Below are 10,720 nucleotides of genomic sequence, written 5' to 3' on the forward strand. Positions count from 1 at the left end.
TAAAACCACTAATTACGGGGCCCTCAATGTGGTTATTAAAAATGATTAGAATTTGGGATGGCCATTTAGAGAACTCCACGGTCTTCTCCAAAATAATATTACGTTAGAATCTTTAGGCGCGATTTTAATTAAAGTACCTTCTTAAATTCGGGTGCGCATTGATGCGACCCAAATCAAAATCTCGACGAAGTCGAAATGTGTTGACAACCACGGGTGCATTGATTGCGACGTGGTTCGAAACGCGTTTTCACGATGTTGCAATTATTTTAAAATAAATAATGATAAAAAGCGGTTCAAAATTAAATAAAAGGCATATAAGCTAGCAGGTATTGAAATCAGATAAAATCAAATACGACAGTTAAGCGACCGTGCTAGAACCACGGAACCTGGGAATGCCTAACACCTTCTCCCGGGTTAACAGAATTTCTTACTCGGATTTCTAGTTCGCGGACTGTGAACAGAGTCATAAATTTCCTCGATTTGGGATTCAACCGGTGACTTGGGACACCATTAATCTCCCAAGTGGCGACTCTGAATATTAATAATTAAATCTCGTTCCGATTGTCCTTTAATTGGAAAAACTCCTTTACGCCCTTTGCGGGGTGTAGGTAGTGAAAAAGGAGGTGTGACAGACTCTACCACGGGAATCGTACCAATAGCCATGATGATTTATTTGATTAACGCACCTAAAGCAAACTACGGTGTTCAAAAAAGATCCTTACTTTGATAAAATTATGAACATTTGACTATATCTTCCACAATTAGAATTAAAAAAAAAAGCAAAATTATCTTTGAGGACTCATAAAAGAAATACCTAAAACTCATACATTCACAATTAAAAAATATTTTCATCTAGAAAGCACCAAATAAACCTAATAACAATCTCATGAAACGGGAAAAATCAAGAGAATTTCTAGGTCCAAGTCCACTAGCTAAGCACCTTATTCTCAAATTTCAATTAACATAAAGCTCTTACTTAATGCCAATCATAAAATTGAAAACTTGCCAAATCACCAAACTTCATCAAATTAATAAAGGAAGTCAGATTAAATTGACTAGAAACAAACTTAGAGAAGAAACAATTAGAACACAAAACATTGTTGATACCCAATTTTTCCCTACATATTTTTAAAATGACATATATGTGCATATATAAGCACCCCAAAGGGTTTTGGCATTTTTAACGATTTTAAACCAATTTATGGCCTATTTTTACACCATAAAATCCCATACTTATTCCCAAAGCTTACCATTTTGGAGAATAATTTATTTCATTCTTATATTTACATCAAAATATAGTCGGCATGATTTTTGCATATTTTTACAAATTCGTTTGGTATTTTTAAAACTAAATTGCATATAATTGCAATACTAGCCTCTTTAGGATTTAATAGCATTTTATAATTACAAAATTGATCCCAATATTTTTGAATTAATATTTATATATTATTAGTTGACTCAGTGCCTTTAATTTGGTTTTAAAAAATCTTTTGATATTTTTATAAAATCAGAAGGGAAAACTGGCTATTGCAATCATGACCTCAATTTCTTTCAATTATAGCCTATCGTGACCCCCCAATTGACCTCAACTCAGGCCCCAAATCGGCGACCCAATTCAATTTTTTTTACCCGTCTTGTCCGACCCGCCCGTTTGTATCTTCAGATCCTGGCCGTTGATCATTTTGATCAACGGCCCACATCCCTCATTTCCTTTTTATTTCAAACGACCTAACCCTATCTCTCATTTCTCTTCAATCGTCGCCCTCAAATACTCCCTTTCTCTCAAACGCTCTCTAACACTCGAAACCCTAATCGCCTCCCTCGTCTTCTCCGACCAATTCTCGCTGGAGTCCATGGCTTCTCAGGCCATGGACGACCTATGCTCACCTCCCTTCACCCCCAAATCATGGTTGTACGAGATTTCGAGGTTCGACCTCAACGAGACCTGTTCAGATCCTCCGCCGATTTGTGTTCTTGTGGCTTCTCCGGCTCCGTTCCGACGTGTTCGAGCCTCAAGAGCCTAGATAAGGCTCAGATCTACTCCAGGCAAGATCCTTTCCAAGCCTTCTCATTTCTAGGGTTTCTAAGAAACCCTAAAAGCTGTTTGAGGTTCTTTCTTTCTTCTGTTTTCTTAGATCTGTGATAGATCTGATGTTATACTCGAAGTTTCAAAGCTTTTCCCCAAATTTCTCTTTTCAAAATTAATCTTTTCAATTTAGGGTTTTTCAAAATCTTAAAAACGATTTCCGTTTCTTATTTTTTATTTTGTCTTTGTGTGAATCTGTTTGTTTATGCCATGTTTCATGAGTTCTCGCTTATGTTTTGTATCCTTTCCTCGCATGTCTTCTCTTATGTTCTTATGATTTTGTCGTTATTATGCATGTTCTTCTACTTGTGCTCTGTTATCTCTTCTACTAGTTCCTACAACATACTTTTACATGTCTATCCTATGTGTTCCTTCGCTATTTTCTTACTAAGCCTCTTGTTTGCCTTTACTGGACCTTTGTTTGACCCTCTTTGTTATGACTCTGAATTTTCCTATACTAGTCTCTCTCTTTTCACATGTCTGTATGCTTTATATATGATAAACTCTTCTTTCAAAAGGTCTTTTGCCAACGTGTAATTGATTCCAATCTCCTTTTAACAAGGCTCGATTGATTTGTTACTGATTTTCCAATTGAACTTTTCCTAACCCTTTTTCTGACTAAGTTCATTCGAATAAATTGCTGGCTGTTTGATTGATCTACTTACCTTATTTTTCACAAATCATGTACCATGGGATTTTTGCCTTAAATAATCCCTATGTATTTACCTGTGTTATGTTACTTTGGAAAGGTTTTAATTATTCTTCTTTCCTTAATTGTCTCGTGCCCGTTTGAAATCAAATCCCTTAACCTTAGGGAGACCTTCTATGATTGATTGCAAACTATTTTCATGCCTTTTGCTTACTCGTTTTCTGCACTATAAAAACAAGACACTACACACAACTTTCACAAGAGACACACACTTCAGACTTCAATGGAACACGGAACAAGTTCAATACTTTCTCTACTACTATTTTCTCTGCTGCTAATACTGAACACTTTGCTCTTCTTCTCTTTTACTTCCTGAAACATTCTTGAGTTCCTTTTGAACTCTCAATTGTTTTTGCTGAAGACTTAAGTCCGCTCCTGCTGATTTTTGGCTGTCTGCTTACTCTGTTATTCTGATGTTTATTTACTTTGCAACTGGTGTGTCACTCTTAATTTAAATAATGCTCCTCCACTATGTGTTTACTTCTTAGTCTGTTATGTTCTTCTTTACTATGTTTCTACAACTTTGTGGCTACTTTTCTTATGTGAATTCCCTCTCCTTTTTCCTCTTTGTTTGAGAGTATGGTTCTAGCCATGACAACACTCTGTTATTGCTGCCCATGACTTTGAACTGGGTTCTTTGAACCCCTTAACTCAAACCAATTCCTACTTCCCTTTTCCCCTTATGAGTGTTTTGAGCCTAAGACCTTGGTCTGGCAGTGTCCTAATCACTGTCCAGACCTTGGTCTGACCTTCAATAGGTCTTGCTCTCATTTGTTTGGCTAAACAGGTTGGTCAGGGGGTGTGCCAGCCAGCCTTATGGCTGGGTATGACCACAAATATGTTATGACTTCCCCAACCCCTTTTCACACTTACACTCATTCTTAGCAATTAAGTTCTGCCCCCCTCTTGCAAGCCATGCTTTAGGACCCTTGAGTTCCCACTGAACTTGGATGCCTGAGGGCTGGCTCTTCCTCACTGCACTATTCTTTTAATGGTATACTGGGTGTAAGCAATGCCGAGAATCCTTGAGATTCCTTGAAACTCTGAAACACTTTGTATAAGAGAAGGCTTTGGAAATCTGGATTCGGAATTGGTTAATCACATATTATTAGACATTAAAATTGAATTAAGTTCCTCGGATGCAGCTGTTGGTCTTTGATGTATTTTTATCTTTTCTTTTGGTCTGTAATAACTTGTACAAACTCGGGGAATCTAGTAAAAGGGTGTGGGAGGGATTTTACTTTCCTGCATCAAAGGGTAGAAACCATGCTTTAGGGTTTTAATTCTTTTTAATGTTTCTGATCCAATCACATAGAAATCATGCCTATAGGAGACAATATTTAACTTTCTACAATCTTGCATATAGATATCATGTCTATAGGAATGTGCATGTTCACGATATTAGGCAAACTTTTAGGGTTAATCAAATCAGCATCTATTTAAAAGTTTGTTAACATGGTTTAAAACAAATGACTCGTAGAGATCATGTCTATAGGAAGTTTTTAAAATCAAACTTGCCTCACTCGTCTAAAAGCAGTAACGATTTCATTGACTAACGGACAAAAACCAGTGGTTCTCCGAACCATTGAGCCTCTTCTCAGATTAGTGCAACTCTTTCTAAAACCTAATCTTCTGGTAAACTTGCATGCTTTCTGAAACGTACTGCCTTTTCTGGTAGTTCGATGAACGATTTCCAACTCAGTTACATATCACTTTTCTGTATTTTATCATTTTTAATAAGTTCTGCAGTTTGAACTCGTTTTCTCCTTAAACAATCTGCCTCTTTTGAAATTTGTTTAAAATTGCTCGTTCTCTACTAATCTTCAATTCAATGGTCTGTCTTCTGGGAACTATTCTACGTCGTTTTGTTAAGTCTGCGGCTTGCCTTTTCTTCAAAACTTTTCTGTCTATTTTTCAAAAGAATCAGTAATCCCACTCGTGTTAATTAAGTGCTTTAATCTCTGACAATTGTATCTGAGTTGCCTAATGCAGACTTTCTGTCTAAATATATGTGTTGAACCAGTCCGCTCGCCGCTTAATTTTTAACTTAAGACCAAATCAGTATATGCTAAGACATGTTAAACTAAGTGTTGTCTGATTTAAGGGGTTTATTTGAGCCTTGTTTGCTTGTTTACTCATCCCTTTATTTGATATTTGTTTTGAATGTCAAAACTAGAATTTTATCCTTTAAACTCCATAAGGCCCCATCCCTTTCTTCCCTCTTAGGATTAGAAGTCCTAATACCCTGGGACTGATAGGTCGGGACGGGTATTAGCATGCAATAAGTAAACGAGACTAAACGCGTTTTAACACCTTAACGGTGTGGGAAGTGTAGAATATGGATATGATGACCGGTGCTCTAATATCTCGTGTGAGAATGATTGCTGGGTATTGCAGCAAGGTGATCCATATTGTATTTAAACCTAGGACCTTTTTCTTTATTTATACGATGTGATGTATTCTTAAAAGTAATGTTTTCTTCAATCAATCTTTTCTTTCCAAAGCGACTTATGTCTTTTTTTTCTCTCTTTTCTTTCAAAACTTTCAACTTATTTGTATTCCTTATGTACAAACATTGTCTGTTACTTCTACTCTTCTTAAAGTCACAACTAAGTACGGCCGGGAACCACACTAGTGGATCTTGAGGGGTGCCTAACACCTTCCCCTCGAGATAACCTCAAGCCCTTACCCGAACTCTGGTTTTTCTTTCAAACTCTTCTTCTTTTTCTTTTAAAGTGTCCTAATGCACTATAATCATTAGGTGGCGACTCTTCAAACTCCATAACCCGATTCCTCAAAAGGGAATAAGAGTTGTTTTGTCCATAATGTCGTAAACTCGATTTCGCCTTCTTTTAGGAGGGAAAAAGGGGGCGTCGACAACATGGCGACTTTGCTGGGGAAACCTTTAAGGCTTTTACCATTACGTGCTTTTGTGACTTTATTGCTTCCTTAATTGCATTTACCTTCTGTCTTTAATTATTTCATCAAAATACTAACTTGGCTCTTCATGTTTTTCTTTCCTTTTAATTTCTTCTTTTACTGCCTTATTATTTCAATTCTGTTGTAATTACTGAGCATTTATTGTAATCTTTACTTTATGAACGTGAAAATACATGCAATTTGTCTCATTGTTATAACTGCATTCCTCAACATCATATTCCACTCGTGCCAAAACAAATCCTATAGCAACGCTTATAATGAGTGGTTGCACCCTTCCGATATTATAAACCCCCTAAATGTGGCAAAGGCATATTTGCGGTAAAACCAGTCGATCAATGGTGTAGTCGACTGTTCCGCGCCTTTCCCTCTTGAGTTGTCCGCTCAAGGGTACCTTGTCTAGCACTTCAAAAAGTAGAAACCATATTCCCTTGAAACTGTTCATGCATCATGGTCAACCCTAGCCGAGTCAGTTATGTTGTCCACGTAATGACTCCTTAAGATAGCCTAAACCAAAGTCCATCGGGTTTTCTGAAACCCAAACGGACACCTACATGTTCTGTGCATTTATTTGGAGAACTAAATGCTTTTTATGCTGATTATTGGTATTAAATAGTCGAGTACGGTGGGGGTGAGGTCTTAACCCTTTTGTTTTGCATAAAATGAATGACAAAGTTCCTGACTTCGGTATGGTAAACATGTCTTCACTCTTGCAGACTTGGTGGAGAAACCTCCCATCGAGAAACCAAATCAACGAGTGGAAGGATAGAGTCACCAAGGCTAGTGAGAAGATAGAATACCTGGAGTACAGCTTGCTGGAATTGAAAGGGAAAGTGAGGAAAAGAGTCATCGACTGTCAAAATGTTGAGGAAGGCAAAGGAGAACGTCTAGCAATAGCATTTTTACTGGAAAATCTGCGCGAGCTGGAGGACTTGATCAGCGAGAACATTCAACCTGAAGAAGGTCCTTCTGGGGCCAAGTAGTTAGGAGTCTTTCTTTACGCTTTTAATGTAATAAGGCCAATAGCCATTAGCGACATTTTTACTTTCCGTTATTTTAGTGTTGTTTTGGGATTCGTCTTATTTTTATCAATAAAATGAGGCATTTAGCATTATAAGTTCTCCAAGTTAATTTGTCGCTAGGCCTACCTCAGGCACAACGAGGCACCCAAATTAGGACGCGATTTATATTCTTGCACAATGTGTTTAAATATTGCAACATTTTCTTCTCATAACCCGCACTAACTTCTTACCTTTTGTTTTTCTTTTATTTTTTATTCCCCTCCCCAAAGGTTAGTTCGTGCATTCTGGCACCATCAGCATACTCAACAAGATCCAAGGGCCCTCCAACTCCTCCTCCTCCGCGTCCTACCAAAAACAAGAACAAAGGCAAAATGGGAGATACCAGTGCTAGAAACAAAATCAAGGAAACCTCTCAGAATGCTTCAATCACTAAGGAAACTGCTACTCATCTTGAGCAAACTTTGCTGAGATTTCGAGAAGAATTGGAACAAGTTCGAAACCTGGCAAGTCTGTCAATCACTCTTGCCGCTGTTGATGCCAACAACTAGAACCATACTACACCACCACCAGCATAACCCGCTCATACCCAAGCCTGCAACACCTGCAACAACACTCCACTGCTCATTCCCGAACCCCAAAACACCACGAACGACCAGAACGCTCCCATCTTTGTGGACACTGTACCCCACTATGCCCAGCCTATCTCAGATACACCTGAATCAGACAGCAAAGACTCCCTCATTCAGAATTTAGCTGCTGAGCTCAAGAGGTTAACCAGTCGGGTCCAGGGTGTCGAAGATAGCAAAGGTGTGGAAGGTTTAAACTATGAAGATCTTTGTGTTCAGCTAGATGTCGGACTCCTGGAGGGGTACAAACCTCCCAAGTTCGAAATGTTCGATGGTACAGGTGATCCCAGGGTCCATCTCACAATGTATTGTGATAAGCTGGTAGGAGGCGGAAGGGACGAGAAGATCCGCATGAAGCTGTTCATGAGGAGTCTGAAAGGTGACCCATTATCTTGGTATATTAGCCAGGATGCGAAGAAATGGACAAGTTGGGTGAATATGGCGTCTGATTTCATGGACCGGTTCAGGTTCAATACTGAGAACACACCAGATGTGTTGTATATCCAAAATCTGAAGAAGAAACCCACAGAGACCTTTCGCGAGTATGCTACTCATTGGAGGACAGAAGCCACTAAGGTCAGGTCGGCCTTGGAAGAAGAGCAGATGAATAGGTTCTTTGTCCGGGCTCAGGACCCGCAATACTACGAGAGGCTGATGTTGATAGAGGGTCAAAAGTTCTCCGACATCATCAAGTTGGGAGAAAGGATCGAAGAAGGTATCAAGAACGGTATGGTCACTAATCTCGAAGCGTTGCAGGCCACCAACAAGGCTTTACAGTCTGGTGGCACGTCAAAGAAAAAGGACGTGAATTCCATGATGGCTGCACAAAGAAACAATTCCCCTATGAAGTACCAAACCTATCCCTCAGCTCCACTAACATATCAACCTACCCTAAACTACCAAGCACCATCACCCACTTACCAAATTCCACCACCTGCTTACCAATCACCTCCACCACCTACGTATCAACCCACTTCACCCAGATATTCTCAACCTGCACCCGTATACCAAGCATACAACTCCCAACCTTCTCACTACCCATCACCTCCTACCCACCAAAACTTTCCCCGACCTAGACTAAACTTCGACCGTAAACCTCCCAGACAATATACCACCATAGCTGAGCCAATTGACCAATTATATGAAAAACTCAAAGCAGTCGGTTACGTTGCCCCTATTCCAGTCGTAACTCCAGAAAATTCTTCCCAATGGATCAACCCAAACAAGACTTGTGCATACCATTCCGGGATGAAGGGCCATACCATCGATGAGTGTCGCTCGTTGAAAGACAAGATTCAAAACCTGATTGACAACAAGATCATTATAGCAAAGGAGCCCGCTCCTAATGTACGCAACAACCCTCTGCCTGACCACAAGGGCGGGGGCATCCATATGATTGAGATAGAAGACGATTGGGAACCCAAAGGGTCAATCGGGTTGATAACTGAAGGTGATGAACCTCAGAAGCCGGAGGTTACCCTCAATCCCATTATTGTTCCGATTCAGCCTTCTAAGGAGGATGTGATAAATGTGTCTGTGCTACTCGAGTTTGAAGCACCGCCTGCAAAGGTGCCAAAACCAATTGAGGTTGAGTTTGGGATTCCAAAGGCACCCCCACCGTTTGAAGTTGTTGTGTTACCTCCAAGGGTGCCCATTCCGGTTTCCATGACAGACATGACCCCATTCAAGTTGAAAGCCATACCTTGGGATTACACAGCTGAGGCTAGAAGGAAAGGGAAGACACATACTGGAGAAGCGGTCGCTGCACAGGGCATGACTAGAACAGGCAGGGTATACACCCCAGAATATTTAGCCGAGTCCAGCAAGCAAGCCTCTGGACGTCCTGTCGAAACTGGGCCCGATGACCTTTGGAGAAAGATACAGGCCAAGGAGTACTCAGTCGTTGAACAACTGAACAAAATACCGGCACCGATTTCTATTGTGGCTCTTCTGCAAAGCTTTGAGGCACATAAAAATGCCTTAATGAAAATATTGAGTGAAGTTTATGTTCCCAGCAACATAACAGGAGGCGAAATGGAAAACATGGTGGGGCAGGTACTGGAAAGCCACAAGATCACCTTCCACAAGGACGAATTACCACTAGAAGGGTTTGGTCACAACAAAGCATTGCACATCACTGTGCAATGCGAGGATCACTTTATCACCAAGATTTTAGTCGACGGGGGATCCAGCCTTAACATTTGTCCATTGATAACTCTCAGGACATTGGGTAAGGGATTGCACGAGGTCAAAGATGGGGCTATCAGTGTCAAAGCTTTTGATGGATCTCAGAGGTCCGCCATTGGAGAAATTAGCCTATGCCTATAGATGGGACCCACCTGGTTTGATGTCGAGTTCCAAGTCATTGACATACCAGCATCCTACAATTTATTGCTGGGATGACCCTGGATCCACGCCGCTGAGGCTGTAGCATCAACTTTGCATCAAGCTGTAAAATTTGAATGGAATCATCAGGAAGTAATCATTCATGGCAACGGTAGCAACCCTATATACAGTTTCCAAACCATTCCGATGATCGGAGGCAGAAGAAGGATAGGAGGATAAATGTACCACCACATCGAGCGGGTCAATGCTGTAGACAAAGACAAGTGGTGGGATAGCAAGATCGAAAGCATCCTGAATTGGAGCGGGTATGAACCCGGAAAAGGACTGGGCAAGAACCTGCAGGATATCACCAAACCTATCAAGCTGAAGAAGCACGGTATCACTTTTGGCCTAGGGTATGAGTACACTTGGGAGGAGTTCAACCACTGGTCACCTCCATGGCGCGGATCATACTATCTGCTGGAGCACCCTATACCTCAGTTGGAGCTGACTTTTCAGCCATCCGACACTTTGTACGGATCAGAGGAAGACGAGGCACTAGCAGCAATAAAGAACCTGTTTCTGGAAGATGATATGGATTGTTGTGTTATCTTCGAGAAGGAAGGGGAGGAAGGCCCTTCCATTCAAGCCGTGAACCGAGGGGAACGCCTCACCAATCAGGACCACCAGTGCTCGGACATCTTCGGGGTAGCAAGGCTGAACGAGCATCATGCATCGCATCTTTATTTTCTTAGTTGCTTTTACTTTATGCATTGTCTTTACTTTCCAAAAGAGCTCTGATGTCTCGAACGATTATGAATTTCAATCAAAGCATTTCAAATTCATTATATATTGCACTCTTATTACTTTTCTCTAACATTTACTTTGTTTTACACAGCGTTACTCTTACATATCTTGATGATGAACCAACAACTGTGACTTGCAACAAGGCAATGCAGCAAACTGATATAGATTCAGAAGAGGATGATATACTAGAAGATGTTGTCAGAGAGGT

General features: G+C 40.5%; 1 protein-coding gene across 1 annotated transcript; it reads left to right on the forward strand.

Moving 5' to 3' along the window:
* The first annotated feature begins 7,683 nt into the window (after window positions 1-7,683).
* Window positions 7,684-9,708, forward strand: LOC142178225 (uncharacterized). The gene is made up of 3 exons (XM_075247550.1): window positions 7,684-8,228; window positions 8,484-8,949; window positions 9,070-9,708. The coding sequence occupies exons 1-3, from the start codon at window positions 7,684-7,686 to the stop codon at window positions 9,706-9,708; spliced, it is 1,650 nt and encodes a 549-aa protein (XP_075103651.1).
* The last annotated feature ends 1,012 nt before the right edge of the window (window positions 9,709-10,720 follow it).

Source organism: Nicotiana tabacum, chromosome 3 (genome assembly GCF_000715075.1).
Source record: "Nicotiana tabacum cultivar K326 chromosome 3, ASM71507v2, whole genome shotgun sequence".
Classification (NCBI taxonomy): domain Eukaryota; kingdom Viridiplantae; phylum Streptophyta; class Magnoliopsida; order Solanales; family Solanaceae; genus Nicotiana; species Nicotiana tabacum.